We start from the raw sequence: 19,595 nt of genomic DNA, 5'->3' as shown, positions 1-19,595 counted from the left end.
TCTAGGTGTTTTTATTGAAATTAATGCTGATATAGCCTTCTGTTTTGAATGTAATATATTAATAAACATAGGATTGTCCCACATAGGAGTTTATTATGTATGTATATTCTCATTAAGATGGAGGATGCCTCTTTCCCAAGCGGAGGGAATACCATTGGTGTGAATGCGGCCTCATCTAAAACAGACACGGGTCGTGGAAATGGACCCCTTCCGTTAGGGGGCAGTGGTTTAATGGAAGAAATGAGTGCCCTGCTGGCCAGGAGGTGAGTGAGAAATTATATGGATGTGTCCAGAATTGAGAGGATTTTGTTACTTTTATTCTAAGTATAATTTAACTAGATGCAGTTCTTCCCTTTTGGCATAGTTTTACACTAAGTTACCTGATGTTTTTTTAAAAAAAATTGATTTACCTTCTTTCTAGGAGAAGAATTGCTGAAAAGGGATCAACAATAGAAACAGAACAAAAAGAGGACAAAAATGTAAGTTAATAAAAATAGTCTACTACATGGAGACTTCTCTGGCGGTCTAGTGGTTAAGACTTTGTGCTTCTACTGCAGGGCCGCGGGTTCGATCCCTGGTTGGGGAACTAGGATCCCACATGCCGCGTGGTGCAGGCAAAAAATAAATAAGTAAAAATAAAAATAGTCTACTACACCTGAAAATGTGAAATTCAAGTATAGCTCATTCAGGAAATTGTGTCAAAGCTTAGTTTGAACTTAATTAATTTCAACTAACAATTGTTTCTTTTTAACTCTTCAGATACTAAAAATGGCATTATTTATAAATTTTTAATGGCATTCTTACTTAGTAAAATGGGTTGAATGTGTGGAGTTGGGGGAAAAGCACTGAAATTCTCACCTTTAGAGTTTAATTCTGTACCCAAGCCTACCATTGAAGGAGTGAATGACCTTTTACTAGGTTTTTTAAATCTCTTAGAGTCTCAGTTTCCTTGCATTTATAAATTTATTTATTTATTTTATTATTTATTTTTGGCTGCGTTGGGTCTTCGTTGCTGCACGCGGGCTTTCCCTAATTGTGGCAAGCGGGGGCTACTCTTCGTTGCGGTGCGCGGGCTTTTCATTGCAGTGGCTTCTCTTGTTGCGGAGCACGGGCTCTAGGCGTGCGGGCTTCAGTAGTTGCGGCTCGCGGGCTCTAGAGCGCAGGCTCAGTAGTTGTGGCGCACGGGCTTAGTTGCTCCGCGGCATGTGGGATCTTCCCCGGCCAGGGCTCGGATCTCTGTCCCCTGCGTTAGCAGGCGGATTCTTAACCATTACATCACCAGGGAAGTCCAGTTTCCTTGCATTTAAAATGAAGGAATTAGACTAAATCACAGTTTTCAAATGTTTCCCCTAGGAGCCCTGTGGTTATTAGCTGTGCCCCCCTCTCTAGTTCAGGAGGGCAGACTCTGCTTTATTTGTTTTATATATTAGTGTTTAACAGTATAATTGTTTTCCCTGCTGCATTTGGCCTTCTTTGATGCCATTCAGATCTCTCTCTCATATGTGGCTTAGTCACATTGGCGAGCACAGCTCTCAATGAGGACGCGTGAGGAAAGGAGCCATGGGGAGCGGCAGGGGGTGGGCGCAGGGGTGGAGGTGCTAGGATAAGAAGAAGGTCTAAACTAGTGTAGAAGGGAGAAAAGATTGATGAAGGGAAAAGTGGGAAATGGCAGAAAGTATGAAACACCAAATGTCTACAACAGGTTTCTAGAAGATGTGGTATTATTAATATGTATTTCTGTATATTTAGGAAGATTCAGAGCCTGTAAGTTCTAAGGCCTCTTCAACAAGTACACCTGGTAAGTTCGAGATATATTTTAATCTTTATGAACTTTCTGTAAATATCAACACTCCTCAATTAAAAATTCCCCATTTCTCCATGTTTGGATAAAGTGACTGCTTAGTTACTAAAACGTTCAAGTTCTTTGTTCACACTTGAGAGCACTGACTTTTTCCTCTACCTTTTGTGACCCCAGAAGCAGCTGTTAATTTCTTTCCGATACTGGGAGATCTATTAAAATCCAAAGTTTTTTTCTGATGACTCTTTCTCTGAAAATCATGATTTTTGCACATTCTATGTATATTATTGTTAATGACTTGAAGTTATTCACTTAAACAAGGAAAAATATGTTATCCATATGAAAGGGAAATATTTTTAGTCATTGATTCTTAAAGGTAAGGATTATGTGAGCATGTAGCTAGCATTGAAGTCTATCTCAAAACATTCTCCCATTGAATCGTCATTTTAGCCATTCATTTGCATAATATTGATAATCAAGGAAATAAAGCTTCTAATTTGTAACGCTGAAAAAATTTTAAACAACAAGGATTTAGTGTATAGCACAGGGAACTATATTGTAATAATCTATAATGGAAAGGAATATATCTGTGTGTGTATAGCCGAGTCACTTGGCTGTGCACCTGAAACTAACACAATATTATGAATCAACTATAGACTTCAATTAAAAAAATAATAGAAAAAAATCTCCGTAGAACTTTTGGGAAATGTTCTTGAATTCAGTAAAATTTCTGACATTGAGAAGTCTTGGGCATAGAATATATTACTTAGAATATTAACAAAATACATTTCACTGGAGGTACTTACTGATGACTATATCCGTATTTAGAATATGAGATTGTTACATTGTACATGTCATTTCTTCATATTTGACTAAAGGCTAAGCACTAGACTGTCTGTTCATCTCCTTACCTAATTTGGCATGAAGTGACATAAGTAAATTTGATGAGTTTGATGAATTAATATCTAGAATGAGCCATAAGAATCCATTATAGGGAATTGTCTATAACCACTCATTCTCATTATTGAATAGTGACTCTTCAGCGGTGTGATTGCTATATTATAATTAATATTGTGACTGTGAATAAATTTTCCTCTGAATAGGACTCAAATCAGTTTATGTTATCTTCATTAAAAATTCTCTGGTTTGTGACTTATTTTACCTTTATCTTCTATAAGCCAAAATCAAAATACATGCTGTTATTAAAACCATAGATGTTTTAGAATTCAACTATAATTTGGGGTCACAGAAACTTTTAGAATTTGAAAAGAGCTATGAACCAGGGAGGGAAGAATCATATTTTTATACAAAATTGGTCACCATTGCAAAATATTCGTGAATTCCCTGAGGGTTATCTATGGACTCCAGTTAAGAACTCCTTATCTAATATATATCCCCTTATTTAAAATATGGAAAACTGAAGCATGGATTTTGCATGTGTTTTTGTGTGTGTGTTTGCACATGTGTGCCATGTTTATAAAATTAAGGATTCATTCAGAACGTCTGGAGGCTTCTTTTTTTTCACTTGTTTCAGTCAAAAAAAATTTTTTTTCCCCTAATGGCCACGTGTCAGACACTTGACAGGCCAAAGAGAAGTAAAAGATAAAGTCACCCTAAGCACAAGAAATCCATGGTTCAGCTGGGATGATGAGATACACACAAGTGAAAAGTTCATCTTTTACGACCACATGTTGAATATTAAGTAATGTGTCAAAGAGGGAGGAGATTGTATAGTTTGGAGTCACCTGGGCCGTCTTTGTAGGAAAAAAATGACATTTTACCCTGCCTTAAAGAGTATTTACCTTAGCTGAAAGTAGAGGAAAGGGTGCTGTTTCAGGAAGTGGGTACGGCATGGGCAGAGATGGGGAGTTGGAGCTGAAAGAGACTAGGAAATATCAGGTAGACTTGCCTGACTAGGATGGAGGGTTCCTTTTTGAGGAGTATTGGGGGAGAAAGTTTGGAAAGCAAGTTAGAAGTAAAATGTTGAAAGCTTTTTATGAAAAAATCAGGAGTTTAGACTTCATCCTGCAAAGAATTGAGTTGACAGTCAACTGAAACTGTTCTAGGAACATTAAAATTGCAGTTGTGAGCAGAGTGACGTAGAAATCAGGGAGGACCAAGATAGGGAAACTGGTGCCAGTAAGAATTTGGTGTGTTTCCAAAGACCCGGTGAAGGCAACCCAGCCTCTGTCCTTCCTCCTGAAACCGACCTGGAGCCCCCTCAGAGAGAACACAGCCTCACTATCTGCAGAGCCAAACTGAACTGCTCTTCCTCAAAACCAGATGCGCTCTCTGAAGATTAAAAGATAGTTCTGGTTTGGCTGATTGAGAAAGGACATCAGCCAACTGTTAAATGGTAGCAACTGCTACATCTTATCATGTTGGAATTATTTCTTCATCTCTTTGCCTGCCTCTTCTTTAGTGACAGTGTCCTAATGGCTATTCTCTGCCTGTCCAGTTGTCCTTCAGGATTTCCCTCTTTTCCCCTCCTCTGGCAGATGTCTCTTGGATGTGTTTCTAGTTCTGTCTGTCGTGGACCTCCTCATCTGATTATCTGATGTCCCCTGGCTCACTCTGTGGTGGTCAATGAGAGAGCGTGTTAGCTGTTAGAATACAGATGAAGGAGTAACCATTGATTGGTTGACAGGGAGTAAAGCAAGATGAATGATGACTTTGTTTCACACCTAGGTGACTGAATGCAACAGAAATCCAGAACAAAAGCAGTGTTTCAGAGTTTGAGTTGAGAGTTTAAGTTTAGTTTTACATATGTGCAGTTTGAAAAGAGGACAAGCTACCTCAGTAAGAATGTGCATAGGCCAGTTGAGGGGCTACATTGGAACTCAGACCAGTTTTTTTAGCTAAAACTGCACAACTTGTACGTAGACTTGATTCTCATGCAGCCCAGATTCATCCTTCCATGACAAGCTTCCACTCCAGATTTCTCCCAGTCATCCAGTGAGGCCAGATTCATCCTTCCATGACAAGCTTCCACTCCAGATTTCTCCCAGTCATCCAGTGAAGCCAGTGATGGCATCAGCAGGGCAGCCCAGATTAGAAAAACAGTTCAAAGCACGATCAACTAAAAGTTCAGAGGGAACTTTATTTAACTGGAGTTGTCTGCTAAGTCCCAAGAATTGGATTGGTTGTTTGACAATCAAGGAAGTACAATACAGTCGGATGATTCTGAAATATATTTTGAGTTTGAATTTTTTCACAAGAGGACTGTTTGAATTTAGATTAAATATTGAAGTACATGAACACATTAAAGATTCTTTTTATTCGTTTTACCATTGGCACTAAAAATAGTTTAAAAGAGTATAGTTAATACTGTCCCATTCTAATAAATTTAAACTATCCTTATTAATTTAAAGTAATTTTCACAATTCCATTCTAATTAATTAAAATTGTCGTACCCTTAATCTTATTGTCCTATCTTTATTAGAGAAACTTCTTACCATCTGGTGTTTAAAATCATTGTATTTTAGATTTAACAATCTAAGTTCTTCCTAGAGAAACTTGTCACACTTATTAATTTCTTCTCATTTTGGGGTCTGAAATGGTACAAATTAGAATCCTAACTCTGGGAGCATATAGGATATTTAATAACTTACGTTCTTTTATTTTTAAAGAACCGACAAGAAAACCTTGGGAAAGAGCAAGTACTATGAATGGCAGCAAGTCACCTGTTATTTCCAGGTATCAATTTTTTTCCTAAGTTTTATTTTAGAATTGTACCTGAAAAGAAATCTTCATTTTTATTGTAGAAAAAATTCGAATGGTAGATCTGAAATTGTACAAAGGAGTAAATAAAACATCTGTAATCCTACTGCTGTTGGACGACCACTAAGCCCCACTGTATTTTTATTAGTAATTGTCTAAATTCTATCCTATGCTTATTATTGTCACCCAGGTTGTCTGAAATTTTAAGATAGCTTTATTCCTTCCAATTTTTTTTATTTTGAAAAAATTCAGAACTGCAGAAAAGTTGAAAGCATAGTATAGCAAACGTCCGTGTACCCATCACTTAGATTCACCAGCTATTAACATTTTGCTAGCATTGGCTTGAACTCATATCTACACATCCACACTTTCTTCTCTCTGAATAGGTGGAAGGCAGTTTGCAAATATGTGCTGCTTCAGCCTGAATACTTTAGCATTTTTATTAAGAAACAGGACATTCTCCTGTATAACCTCAATACCATTATCCCTGTCAATAAACAACATTGAACTTTTGAAAGAAACTTATGTTTTAAACTGAAAAGCAGCTGGAGCGAAAAAACTACAATGTTTAAGAGAGAGTAAAATAAAACCTAAAATTTTGAACTTATAAAGTAGAAAGATTTATTTTTCAGTTGAAACTTCTGATTATAATCGAGTTAGAAAAGATAATGCTCAGAAACAAGACTGGTTAATTCATGTTTCTACAAGTGGCTTTGTATGCATGATTAAGCAAATTCAGTATTTCTTAGCCAGGCATACTTTACTGTCATAGCTAACTTTATATCATAGGTCTTTAAACATAGATGAAACTTTTTCTTGGTTTATGAGACAATTTAAAGGACTCATATTTTTTCCAGAGAAAGGTATGTATTTAGAGACTAAAAGGTTTTTTCGCCTTTTCTTTCTGAGCTATTTGCCTTATTTTTGCCTCATAAAAAGCAAACTTGAGTCTAATTATAGAAACCTAATAAAGAAAAATGCAAGAATAGATCTTATATTGTCACAAGTTTGTTGTGTGTTAGCTTCAGTCTAAATTTGGATTTGTTTTTTGTGTGGTTCTTTCTGTTGGTGGGAAGATTTGGTGATGACATAGTTACTTAAGCTCCGCAAAGAAACTAGGCCTTTTTGAATGTATAGAAGCTTTCAGTTTCAAGAAACTGGGCCTTTTTTGAATGTATAGAAGCTTTCAGTTTCTAAGTGACTGAAAGATGAATATATTTGGTTTTAGGAGAAAATGGCAGAATTGCTTTTGGTGAACATGTTTTTTCAGTGGAGTAGAAAAATTGCGCATTTATGTTCTCGGGTACCTAATTGATGTGGCCTTCTAATGCATCTCTAGTAGTTGTTACAGATTTTCTTCAGTAGCGCATTACGAAGCCTCATTTATCAAGTGCATATCAGAACAGAACTGTGACGTGCCATTTGTCCTTTGTCACTACTTTCATCCCTTCCTCATTGATAGGGATTCTGTAGTGAGCTTGGCTAAAGCTAAACTTAAATTCATGGCAAAAGTCTTATCTTAGAAAGGACATGGAAAAGCTTCTCCAGGTGGAATGTATGTGTTCCTTGATGTGGGTGGGTTCATTTAATGAAGGAAAGAATTTTATTTCAGAGATTTTTCAGACTTCTGGAGGAAGTTTAAATAAGTGCTCTAAACATCACCATTTAAAAAATATTTTGTCAAATATGGGTTCTTATATCTAGTAGTGTATTGTAATGATGTTCTAGCTCTGGTAGATAGTTTTCCTCTCTCTTCCCAAAATAGACATTCCGATTATTTCCTGAGCACTCATATCCCTTTTGATAGATTTGATCCAACCACTGATATGTATGTCTTAAGATTTCACTGCAAGCAGTTTTAAACCATAAAAGATTTTAAAAATATGTTTAAAAGACGAATAACTGTATTGCTTTTCTTCCTAAATTATTTACCCCGTTCCTTCTGAAAGCAAGTATATTGGCCATTTTTTGTTTTTATTTAGGCACACTTTATTCTTGAACAGTACTGAAAGTACCCATTTCTCTTCTGAATATCCATGTCAAAATTATGTTAGTAAAAAAAAAAAAAAAATTATGTTAGTGATAAGATGGATTAATATCCTATAATATACATGAGATATTGCATTATGCTATATTTATTAAATGAAGATGTCAGAATAAAAGCAAGAGTGTTGTAGTTAAAAATGCTCTAAATCATGACTGGAACATAACATTGGAAAGTTTGTGAATTCTTCTTGCGGTTTTTATTAAGAGCTTACAGATCTTGTATTCAAGATGGAAAAAAAGTTCTTTATGTGCCTCCTAAGAAGAGTTAATTATGTATACTTCAAGCTATAGTGATTTTTATTGTGTTTTTTATTTGAGCCCTTAGTTTTATTTATATTCACTCTAATGGAAATGTCTTTGGTTGTGTCTGGTACTTGTTGAATCTTTGTATAGGTAGATTTTACTATGTCTGCAGTCTATAAAAGTAGCTATTGCTTAATGATTTTTAAAAATTCTCTATAATTGTCAAGTAAACAGTGTCCTCATATAACTAGACTCAGTCTCCAAATAATTTTTTTTAATTGGAAAAAACAATTATTTTAAAGTTAATGGACTCCTTTAGTTCTTCTTCTGTTTGCTATAACTAAAAACCTATAAAACAGTAACATAATGAGAATTAATTTTTAAAGTTCTATTGTATACCCCTTTAAATGGTTTTTCCCCTTCATAGACGGGATTCTCCAAGGAAAAATCAGATTGTTTTTGACAGCAGGTCCTATGATTCATTACACAGGTATCATCCTGATGTGACTTTGTGATTTGAGACTTTGAAATAATATGTTCAGGATAGGGCTGAGCTTTTTCTACATGGATTGGTAATCACCACAAGGGAGAGATGTAGGAAGATCGAGTCTTTCATATTTAGCTGTATTTAGAACACTTTTTTAAAAAATTCTGAGCGATTTTAATGAGAAAAATTAATAGATTAATAGTATTCATTTCCCCACCATCAGTTTATATTTGGATTATGATAAATATAAATGATAAACATATCAGAAATACTAGCGTGGGAATCTAAGGCCTCATATATCTAGAGTATTTGTAGCTTTTGCATTTTATTTTAAAGGCCGTTCTCTTTATGATTATAAGTCAAGGCTTTAAAAAGCTGAATAGAAGATCCTGTACTGTTTGTCACTGGAACACAGGATAGTATTATAGCCACAATTGTGAATAATTTATTATTTGAGGAAAATCTATTTCTTACATACTTTGCAGTATATTGAGTATCTTTAACAACCTAACATCTAACATCCTTGAGATTATTTCTTTTCTAGGATGAGTATTATACCATTTTTTAAGTAAGAAAACTTAGGATATGAGCCATGTATTTCTTTCTTAATTAAAAAAATTGACAATTTCTTAAAATCCTCAAGTGCTTAAGCCATATGTAGAATTAATTTGGCAGAATAGAGACTTAAACAGTTGTAGTACAGTTATTTTATAGGCAGGTATGTAGAGGCAACACTCTCATTATAAAGTAATAAAAACCTCTGAGAATCCCCCTTTTTTTGTTATCAATTATGGTAAAAACCCTTATGTTAGAAATAACTGAGACATACCCATGTTATTATATGCATCTATTTTTGAAAATACACATCAAGTCTACTGGGAGCATGAATTAAATAGTATATGGAGGGGGTGTCTATGGCAGTGAGTAAGGAGTTCTGTAATCAGACTCTCTGTGGCCAAATTGTTATTAGCTACAATTCTTTTCATGCCGTAGATGATTAAAATATTTGGTAAGTTCATTTTGTCAGCCAGTTAAATCTGCATAAAGTGTTTATAATACAATAGTGAAACAGTTTCTCCTGCTTTTTTTGAGATGGTTTAATTGTTTTGACCAAAAGACTTATTTAGAAAATTTGCTAGCACATAGAAAAGTAGCATTTAACAACGAGATTTTCTGTTGTAAATCTTCTCAGTTACCTTGCTGCTTTCATACGTAGTGCCCCCTGGGATAATGTTGATAAGCCTTTTTTGAGAAGTGGTGATTACGTCTTTCCTTCAGTATGAAAAGTTCCCCCCTTTAGTTAATTATCACGGTGGTGGTGGTGGTGGTGGTGGTGGAGGTGGAGGTGGAGGTGGATTGCATGTTAGCATGAGTTAAAGTTTTTAAAAATTGCATGTTTCCACAATTTTCTATTATTTAACAATAATTTTTTGCATTGTTTATTAAATATGGATATATTCATAACATACCGCCTGGTTAAGTAGCAGACCGTAGTTATTCACATGAATTTCAGGGATAAGTCTGTAACGTCTTACAAAAAAACCTGACAGAAAAACTTGAACAAACTCTTTGGCCAACTCAGTGTAAGTTTAGGAGAAAACAGTTAGCTAGTTTGTACCAGTTAAATGTGAAATGTAAAAGAAAAGCAGAATAAATAATAATTTACTTCTGGAGAGCAGGAATGGACACTATGGGTAAATGAAATGCACAGTATGTCAACCTTTATGAATATTGACTGTATAGACCAGACTCTCCAGAGCACTGTGACTTGCACACTGTGGATCTCAGTACGTCTGAATTGACTGTGGAATTAAGTAGCCTCAGCAAAGTGAAAAAGGTGAATTGTCTCAAGAGGGAAGGAAGTATGTCACGTAAATCTTCTTATCCAACCCAGGGCCTAGCTCAGTGCCTCTTGAATGAGGTTTTCTGAAAGTTATTATTTTTCTTGTTCATATAAACATAGCAGCAGGTATGTAATAAAATTGCTTGACTTCCTTCACAACAATCTTTCAAGTTGTCATATATTTGATATTAAAGCAGATTAACTCAATATTTCATCTTCACAAACAGTGCCTACGGGTTTGAAGTATAAATATGCCTTATAAGAATTATAAGTTTGAAAAAGTTATTATACCTATTGAATCTTGGTTCAGATTACTCTGCAAAGTTGGAAATATATGGCCTGACTAATGGTTTTCATTTGCATTGATTTGTGACCCTTAAAGAGTAGCCACTTAGTATATACTAAACCTGAAAATAAAGGACCATCCAATTAAAATTCTAGATTTTCCACTTAGTATTTTCTCTCATTGCCAGAATTGGAGAGGGAGCCATGACTGACTGACTTGATAAAAATATACCTAATACTTAAGACTTATTTCTTCATGTAAAATTTTTAACAGAAGCTAAACTTTTGAAAGTGCAATAGTAATTGACCATCTGCTTCTGTGTGGCATTCCCCTCCCTTTTCCTTTTAAAAAAATAAAATAAGTTTATGGAAGTAGATGACAATTCAGATGACATCTTCATAAAAACTTCATCAGGAAATAGCCACCTAGCCAATTGGATATGAATATACTTTTAATTTAATAATCATTTTTCAAATATCCTTATTTGTTTTGATGCTTAAAACGGAATAAAACACATACAAAGAAATCATACTCATTAAATATTTTTTCTCCCTGCATAGAATTTGTAAATTGATATATATAGAGTGAAATATTCAAGTCTTTATAATTTCCTGTTCATTGGTTTGCCAGATAGTTAGTAGATAATGTACAGTTTCAAAAGGAGAAAACATGATTGTTTTACTTGGGCTGCGATGTTGCAGCTGGCCTCCCGTCTGTCCTGATCACCATGCCACATGTTACCCAGCTACCCTCCTCGTGCTCAAAGAGTGTTGTCCTCTACTGGAGAAGTCTCGTCATCTTATCACCTTTTTCTGATTTCTTTACAAATAACTGATAATACTGAGAAAAGTGAGAAATACTTTCATATGTTCTTATCAGTTCTGCAACTATTAGGACAATTAACTTTTTAACTCTTGTTTTAAGAAATGTACTTCAATCTGGTGTTGGGTTGGTAAGTTTGCAATTACTAATGAACTCATTAAATATCCTAAGCGTTATTTACCTGTCCTGAAAATTTCATTTGTACAGACCAAAATCTGCACCCTCGTCACAGCCCAGTGCCAACGGAGTCCAGACGGAGGGACTGGATTATGACAGGCTGAAGCAGGTGGGCGACCAGTGGCAGCTTCCCTTTATTTGTACTTGTTCTTTTTTAAAAATATCCCATGTGCATATATTTGACAGGTTGCGAATGTGTTTGAAAAGAGTATAGAGTAGATATTTTTTACACAAGTTAAACAGTGGCATTCGTACTATGTTATTTTTTTCAAATCCTCATGTTTTGGTTCATAAGTTTGCATAAAGTGCCAGCAGTGGCGGAGGGTAGGGGCAGTGGTTTAATGGTATATTATAAACTTTAAATGTAAGTGAATCATGTACAATTGCTTAAAAAAAAAATGGGCTTGCACTTTTCACTTATCATTAGCCAAAATGGACCCACCAAGTCTGGTTTTGGCAAGAATGTGAGGAAAATGGGCACTCTCACCTCACATACTTCTGCTTTCTAGGAAGCAGTTTGGGAAAACAAACCAAAAGCCTTAAAAATACATGATTTACCTTTGAACCCGGCAATTTCACTTTGAAGAATTTATGCTAAGAAAATATGATAGAAGTATGTAACTATACAGTGTGGAGGAGGGCTCTGCAGCTATTAAGGAACCATAACTGAGAATACTGAACAGTGAATTGTGAACACTTGCCCACATTAGGTGAAACAGACAGGTAACCAACAGTATGAACAGTTATATCAATTTTATAAAAAGGAAAAAGATATTGTTTGTATTTTGGATACATATGCATTATATTTAATACCTATATACACAGAAAAAAAATGGAAGGAGTAATAGGTGATTTTGGAACCTTGAACTATCTTATTTCTAGAAGAGGTAAATAATTTTTTTTAAATGGTGGTGTTTAAAAGATTTGAAATGGAAAGCAGGACATCTTAGTAAAACAACTATCAGCTTTGCAGACCTGAGTACAGATGTGCCTGTAGCGAAAAATTTAATCTTTGTCTTCTTACCCTGCACTTCAGGGTAGCCTCTGAAAATCACAGTTGTACAGATCATTGTAACAGGCATTTATTGACTGTCTGGCGGACTTCAGTGCTAAGCATTTGCTAGGTTATTAGCATGACATTGTCTCCTAATCCTCATAGTAGTCAGATAACATAGTGTTTGTACTCAAGTTGTGCACATCTGAGGTTCAGAGAAGTTAAATTTACTCAGTCCCACAGTCGGGATCAGAACCCAGTCTTTCTTCCGAGTCCGCTTTTCCCCATTCTATCACTCATTTTTTAAAATGCCAACAAAGTTTGAGTGGGGCTTAAAAAGGGACCAATAATGTTGCAATAATGAGTTCAAAGTAAAAGTTAAATAGGAATTAAAGAGGCAAATACTAACAATTTCAGATCAACCTAATTTTTATCTGCAGAGCTGTTTGAACAGTTCAGTTGAGTTACGTAATTTGAAAAGCATGTGGTCATTGATAATCAAGCCCTTGTTTCCTGTGTGTTAAACATGGCTTTCTTTTCTTGAAAAACATTTTAAAATGGAGCACTTGCACACATTTAAAATATGGTAAGTTCTTGGCAATCTGAAGCAGGGGACTAGAAGAGAGGATAGATTTGATTTTAGGACTGATTTTAAGTTAATTTGAAAAAGGATATCTGTTAGTCCATATAATAACTTCTGTGCATCAGTTTCCTCATTGGAAAATGGAGGAATTAAACTAATTGATAGTTTTCAACCTTATTTTAAGCGTGAAAAGCTTTTTTAAAAAATGAACCTTAAACACAGAGCAATTTAATTTTACCTGAGGTGTGTGCAGTATTAAAGAAAGTCAAATAATTTGAAATTAACCCTTCCAAAGGATAGTTATTTTTCACCCATTAAAATTGTGTCACCTTATTAGCCCTTTTAGCTTTCATATTACACAGTCTTCATTTTTTAACTAGGGGGTATCTATTATTTCAAATTGAACTTTATAAATAGAGATTTTGCAAAATATGTAAAGATGGATTGGTTTTCATAGAGGAAGGAGGGTCCAGAACATCACTATTAACTAGAACTATAACACGGGCCACATAGTACTTTAAATTTTTAGTAGCCGCATTAAATAGAGAAACAGGTGGTATTCACTTTAATATATTTTATTTAACCTAATATAGCCAAAATAATATTTCAATATATAATCAGTATTTTTAAATTACTAATGAGTCATTGTACATTACTTTCTTCATACTAAATCTTTGAAATCTGGTGTCTGTTTTACATTTACAATGCATCTCGCTTCAGACTAGCCACGTTTCAAGTGCTCAGTAGCTATGTGTGGCTGGTCCCTGGCTTCTTGGACTGTGCACGTCCAGCGGGATCCAATCCTCTTCCTTCCCCACCTATTAGGGCAGCCCCTGAGGGCCCTCCAGGGGAATCCTAGATTCCTTGAAATTTAGTTTGGCAGCTCTGGTGATTCCTAATTAGTCCCCATACTTCAGACCAGATGACAGATTTGCCAAGCGCTGATTGTCCAGTTCGCGTGTCTTCTTCCTTGAAACTTCTTTATGTATTACCTCTTAGACAGCTCCCAGGAGACTAGATTAAAAGCAGAGCCATTACGTTTTCTAGAAATTATCTGAATCATACCTTTCACTGGATGACCAAGTAATTATTTTAGTTTTAGAAAACATTCTGCTTCATATTTTGCTAAGCTAGAATAAGCAAAGATTGGGAAGCAAAGACTATTAAAACAAAATTTACCAAGGTTAATCTTCTAAGACATAAATTGTGACTCTGGAAACGAAAAACATACATAATATTTCATACATTCTTAAAATTTTATGTGAGCAAGAATCTTTTTAACAGTTTTTTTTTTTCTGTATTTCTGATGTTTTTCTCTTAATATTTTAGGACATTTTAGATGAAATGAGAAAAGAATTAACTAAGCTAAAAGAAGAGCTCATTGATGGTGAGTGTCTAAACAAATTTGCTACCCTTATAGAGTGATGTTCAAGAATAGCCATTTTAAAGAAAATGCAAATAAAGAAATACCCAGTTTATTACTTGAGGGCATAAAACAATTACTTTTCCATATTATCCTGCCCTTTACTTGGTTTAGGATGTCAGGGAGGAGCTCTGTCTCCTTCATATAATGGAAATTATTTGTGAAAATAGGGGTAAGCAAGATTCCTAAGCTTCCGGTGTTGAGTAGTATTAGATGGAAAACTAGGTGAACAAGTCTTTCTCTAGGTTACTTCTATTCATCCATCCCATCCCACTGACCTCTTCTTTTAAGCCCCAAAAATCGGTCTTTTCATTTTGTGTACAAAATGGAGAGAATATATAAATATATAGAAATTAGTGTGGTCTTCGTAAAAATAAGAAAAAGATTTCTGCAATGAAAGATGCAAGATCAGTGTGTCTTCTTATTACTGTGAGTTTGAATACAATCGTTAAGATTTCTTAAGAATGAATCACGCATTTATTTTACCTTATCATTATATTTACTTTTAATATTTTTCCTTTTCCTACCCAGCAATCAGGCAGGAACTGAGCAAGTCAAATACTGCATAGAGAATCAAACTAAGGAGAGATAGGACTTTAATCTGGAGAAAGGAAAAGAAAAAAAAACCTACAAAGAAGAACTGTATTAACAACAAAACCCTTACTTACATCTTGTGAGCTGTAAGAAGAAAATGGAGACAAACAGTCGGAAGGAGGGAAAAATCAACATACTTTGAAAGCCTTCAGACATTACTACTCTGGCGATAAGCTGTTTCCCTCACAGTTTTCTGCTTTTCTCTGACCTTTACAACGGGATGGAGGAGAGTCGTATAGGAGTTCCTGTATCAGTTATGCAGAAAATACTGAATCCGTCAGGCAAGATCACCGTGCATTGAAATACTTTCATGTCAAGAGAAAATCACACGTTTTCCACAATCCATTGCTAAAATAAAGAGGAGAAAGGCTTGAGAATTTTTTTTCAGAGAATGGTGATGAGGAATTTAGCAAGTTATGCTATTGTATTGTAAATGTTTCTCTCAGGTTTGTCTTCCTATCATATTTGATATTCCATGAATAATTGAGTTCAGCCCTATGTAGGTTAAGATCATAAAATGTGGAACAAATGAAATTGTATGTGCTTTCAAAGGGTGATATTTATAAGAAAGTGTCCTAAAAATGATTTGTTCGGAGTGAGGAATTTTAGAATGATAGGAAGTCTCTCGAGTTTAGCCTTCATGCAATTTTGTAGATTCAAACATAAAATTTGTCCAGAATTTAAAGATTTAGATGCCTTCCTAAATTGTTACAATGCTTTACCAAATCTGTGACTCCTACATAACACAAACCAGTGGTCAAATGTAAAACAGTATATTGTAGATTCACTGTAGGTTTTCAACCTTTTTTAGATTTATGCACGTGGACATTTTTATAATGTAATTACAACCACCACAAAATTAGCTTTTTAAATTGCAGACAGTAATGCATGTCAAACTAATATGTAGTGGCCTTTTCAAGGCCTAGTCCCAGGGAAAACATTTTGTAGAGTATAGGGGAGCGGGAGGAAGGGAAGGAATAATTTTTTATTTAAAGTTAATTTCTGCACTATCTTCGTTCTCAGTTATCTGCATGAATAATAATGAGGAATATTTTGTGACTTTAATTGGTAAATATGTTAACAGCACCAAGTACTTAATCTTTTACATCATGTCTTCAGCTATTTGTATTTTAACTTGAGTAAGTTCAGTGGTCTGAAACATGATTCTGAGCTTCACATGAATTACATCTTAGTGTGGAACTCAAAAGTTCCATCCCTGAATTGGGCAGTTGTTATTACCTAGGCGCCCTGCAGTTATACAGGTATTCAGGTACACATTCCTGACTACAGAGCTGCTTTTGAACCTTGTTATGTTGAAATACTAGAAAAGTAACAATGATGGCAGCAATTAAGGTCACAGAAATCATTAGATAAAGGGAAAACAACAAGGGGGGGTCCTGCATAATTTTCTTTTAATAAATAAAGTGAGACTTAGGTGGTGGGAAGAAGGAACTAGATACTCTACTTACCACCGTGTGTGTGCGTGCGTGCGTGTTTGTGTGGGCACTCACGTGTGTGTATGTTATCCACTCCCTTTTCTTTGAAACTTCTAAGATTAAAATAGGGGAGAAATCCTGTACGTTGCAATGATAGAATTTTTTGAAATTTTAGGAAATCACAATTCTCCAGGCTCTCCATCTTGATTCATGCTTGAGTTGTTATGTGCCATATTTGCTTTGAAACCTTTGATTATCAGTAGTTTTACTAAAATTTTGAAGAAATAATCCACTTTCATCTGCTTTCTAGATTTCTTAATCTAAGTTCATAAGACAGAACTTGTTGATAGCATAGTTTTCTAAGCGCTGCAAGTTTGCAGCCATTACCACTTCAAAGAGGTTTGAATGAGGGAGTTTTTTTCCCTTGTTAAAATAGTTCCTGTTTCTGTAGAAACTTCATTTTTAGATCTGTGATGGATGAGCTCTCATAATTCAAGTATACAGTCCTTTTTTTCTATCAACTCTTCATTGTCATCCAATAGTGAAGACATTAAAGATGCAGCAAGCTTATGAAGTACTACTTTCTAAAAGAAATAGGAGGCATTTTCATCTTTATTGTTGTACTTTTGGTTGTGCAAACACTTTGATGATACAAATGTTTATGTCCCCCATAAATCTGGTCAGAAATCACTTTTGATTTTGTTGATTAAGTTAAACAGTCTATAGTAGAATAGAGTACTGGGTACAAGTGGTCCAAAGTAAGATAAAAGACTCCGGTAAAAATGCTAGATCTTAAAAAAGAAACTGGTTTATGCACTAAACGTTTTGTGCCTTGGTCTAATATTAACATGATGTCTGTGTAAAATGACAAAAAGAACAAGTGTTGAATCACATTTTATTTCCTGTCGTTCTGCATTATCCCAGATTGCTAAATGTGTTCTTTCCAAGAAGTTTGATTGAATTACTGTATACATTTGCTGTCCTATGTGACAGTTTTGTCATTGTTAGAGATTTCAGTAATTAAAATGGGAAACAGAAGCTTAGGTTATTTTCCTTATCAAAACTATGTTCCTTGGAGCCACAATATTATGATGGTTTTCGTGCTCTTGTACATTGGATGTCTTAAGCTGAGTGCAGTTTAGGGGATCCTTTCTAATTACAGGAAGGTACTTCTTTCCTTCAACACTGTGATCTGACCTGTGACAAATCTGTACTATACACTATGTAAATGGCTAACAAGTCAATTGCAAACCAACTGAATGTACAAATCTTAGTGCTGGTGCTGAAATCTCTTCAGAATAGTCATCATGATCTCAAAGTTTGTTTCAAAATTTGCAAGCATCAAGTGTCAATCAAAACTGAAGATGAAACACTAATGAATGTTGAATTCTCATGCTTTAGGTGTACTTCCTTATTAGAGTTTTTGGTTCTCTGCTATTTTTACCGTACTGTTTCATTTAAATTTCCTACATGCTAACTTCGTTTGTGCGATTGAAATAAAATTGCAGTATATACGTGTTGCTTGTTTGTGACACTTAGATAATCTTCTGACATAATCTGTTCTAAAATAAGTTGGATTGAATGTAAAAAACACTCTTTAAAGTCCATGACTTCACTACTTAAAGTTTACATACCAACACTATTCTTTAAAGATTTCATAAGTCATAAATACTAAGTAAGTAATGTATACAAAGGGAATATGTGATCATGTATCTATCTACTTTTTGCTTGAAATAGCTGTTGGATGTTCCCTGTGTGTTCTTATTTTCTCTCGGCCCAGCTTGGTACAGTGTCTTACAGTCAAGAGAGTGATAAATGTTTAAGTTTACTCCATTTTGTTCTACAGCATAGATACGTTAAACTCATTTATGCAGTTAAATTTTTCCTTTATGTAGTTTGCAGTGTAAAGGATATTGTAAGGGCCTTACCAAGTACCGAGTTTTAAATACAGTGAAATCTGTATCTATAGTGTTTGTTTATACAGTAGTGTTTGTTTATATAGTGTTTGTTTATATGTAGTTCTTGAAACCCACATATAAGCAGCAGTACGTTTTATCTGACTCTTACGAAGTACTGATTTTGAGTTCGCTTTAAAATTCTAATGTCTTCATTAGAAATACAAACAGTCTTTGTCTTCTTTCTCCTACCAGACCCCAACTTTTCCCTCCCTCATCCTCTCCACTTCTTGTGGACCCCATGTTCCTGCCACTCACTGACGTTTGCAGTCATTACCCAGTCCACAGGTGTAAACATATTAACTGATTTTTTTCTCTCTATCCCATCTCGGGTTCTTGCTTCCCTTCGTGTATAAATCAGAATGTTTGTCTACAAACTGAGTCACTTCCCATTCAAAAATGAATGAAGTAACAGGTGGTAACCTTTAAAATTTGCCTAGATACAACTTTGTCTCCTAAATTTGTATATACTTCCAGTGCCCTTGTGCAGAATTGGCCTTTAAGTTCTAAGTAGTGTTATCCTTTGAAGCACAGTTTACAAAGGTATGCTACAGGATCTCTGTGATTCCTTTCTGTAGCCATCCTAACTTTATATATAACCCTCTTACCCTTTCAATTCTATCGATTAAGCATAAGAGTGACATCATCATATAAAGCATACTGTGTGAAAGAACTCTCTAGGAGCTCTTAATTCCTTTATGAAGCTATTGCATAATGTGCTTTCCTGAAGACATTTACTCCAGCATTCACATTAAAACTCCACACGTGTTCCTGGTAGTACCGTTTTTGTTTTTAATAGATGAATTCGTATCTGTACATCTCCTCAAAGCTCTAAGGGATGAGAAAGGGATCCTGAGAGTATAATGAAATTAGTGATGCCAATACCTCTGACTTTTCACTGAAAAGCCATTTCATATTTAGACTTAGATGTTTCTGAAGTATGCATAAGGAATCTTTGTCAATCTGGGTGAATAGAATTGTCCCAGGTATCTTTGGCTACAAAAAGACACAGTGGAGAACATGTATTTTTAAGAGTAGTTTTCTCTCAAAATAAGCACATTTGCCTAAGAAGCTAAAGTTGGTAACCCCTCAAGAAAGGGCTGTTGAGCCAAGTACTGTTGAGGGTCTAGAATGCAGATTTTCTCTGTTCCAAACTTCCAGATAGGCTGTGGATTATGTTTGTTTCCT

The 19,595-nt window shown here is 35.0% G+C and overlaps 1 protein-coding gene across 14 annotated transcripts in view; it reads left to right on the top strand.

Annotated features, from left to right (window-relative positions):
- ENAH (ENAH actin regulator) overlaps positions 1-17,966 on the top strand; it is a 156,925-nt gene extending 138,959 nt beyond the window's left edge. For 8 of the 14 annotated variants that reach the window (XM_082349730.1, XM_082349740.1, XM_082349733.1 and 5 more), the window contains 8 exons: positions 118-263; positions 422-479; positions 1,750-1,798; positions 5,428-5,494; positions 8,235-8,297; positions 11,453-11,531; positions 14,329-14,386; positions 14,954-17,966. In XM_082349730.1, coding sequence (XP_082205856.1) covers positions 118-263; positions 422-479; positions 1,750-1,798; positions 5,428-5,494; positions 8,235-8,297; positions 11,453-11,531; positions 14,329-14,386; positions 14,954-14,991 — 558 coding nt within the window. In that variant the 3' untranslated portion in view covers positions 14,992-17,966. The remainder of the gene's footprint in view (positions 1-117; positions 264-421; positions 480-1,749; positions 1,799-5,427; positions 5,495-8,234; positions 8,298-11,452; positions 11,532-14,328; positions 14,387-14,953) is intronic. The other 6 variants (XM_082349732.1, XM_082349729.1, XM_082349736.1 and 3 more) reach the window with 1 other exon arrangement.
- Positions 17,967-19,595: the final 1,629 nt, after the last annotated feature.

The sequence above is a fragment of the Balaenoptera borealis genome (assembly GCF_965194805.1).
Source record: "Balaenoptera borealis genome assembly, chromosome: 1".
Taxonomy (NCBI): domain Eukaryota; kingdom Metazoa; phylum Chordata; class Mammalia; order Artiodactyla; family Balaenopteridae; genus Balaenoptera; species Balaenoptera borealis.
The sequence above is the reverse complement of the archived record's forward strand: the minus strand, read 5'-3'. Positions and strand labels throughout refer to the sequence as shown.